Here is a 378-nt window from a genome sequence, read left to right on the forward strand (position 1 = left end):
TTCTTCCTCTTCTTCTTCAGCATTTTCTCCACAGAAAGCCAACGGGGGAGACTTGCGCTTTTCCTTTTCTCAGAAGAGAACGTATCTCCATTTCGGAAGGACAATGCCTGAAGACTATGAGCTCCCCTCAGATACGATGCCGAAGAACGTCCACGAGCTCATGGCGAAAGATCCTAAAGATCTGGATTTCTTCGAGAACTATTGGTACTGGAAGTTACGTGGAGAGGCCACCATTCTTGATCCCGAAAATCTCCCCAAAAAGTCCTACAAGCAACTCGCCAGAGATATGGGCATGCAGGTACATGCATACACACATCAATCAATGAAAGAAAAGATCTATCCCACCACTCTCTCGATGACTGTCTTTCTACTCTCTAT

General features: G+C 45.8%; 1 protein-coding gene across 1 annotated transcript; it reads left to right on the plus strand.

Moving 5' to 3' along the window:
• CSUI_009401 (cytochrome c oxidase subunit) lies at nucleotides 1-292 on the plus strand (the record flags this gene model as incomplete). Its single annotated transcript, XM_068069517.1, has 1 exon — nucleotides 1-292. A coding segment is annotated over one exon (291 nt), but the record flags the coding sequence as incomplete, so codon positions are not given.
• Between the last annotated feature and the right edge of the window lie 86 nt (nucleotides 293-378).

This window comes from Cystoisospora suis (assembly GCF_002600585.1).
Source record: "Cystoisospora suis strain Wien I chromosome Unknown contig_5603, whole genome shotgun sequence".
Classification (NCBI taxonomy): domain Eukaryota; phylum Apicomplexa; class Conoidasida; order Eucoccidiorida; family Sarcocystidae; genus Cystoisospora; species Cystoisospora suis.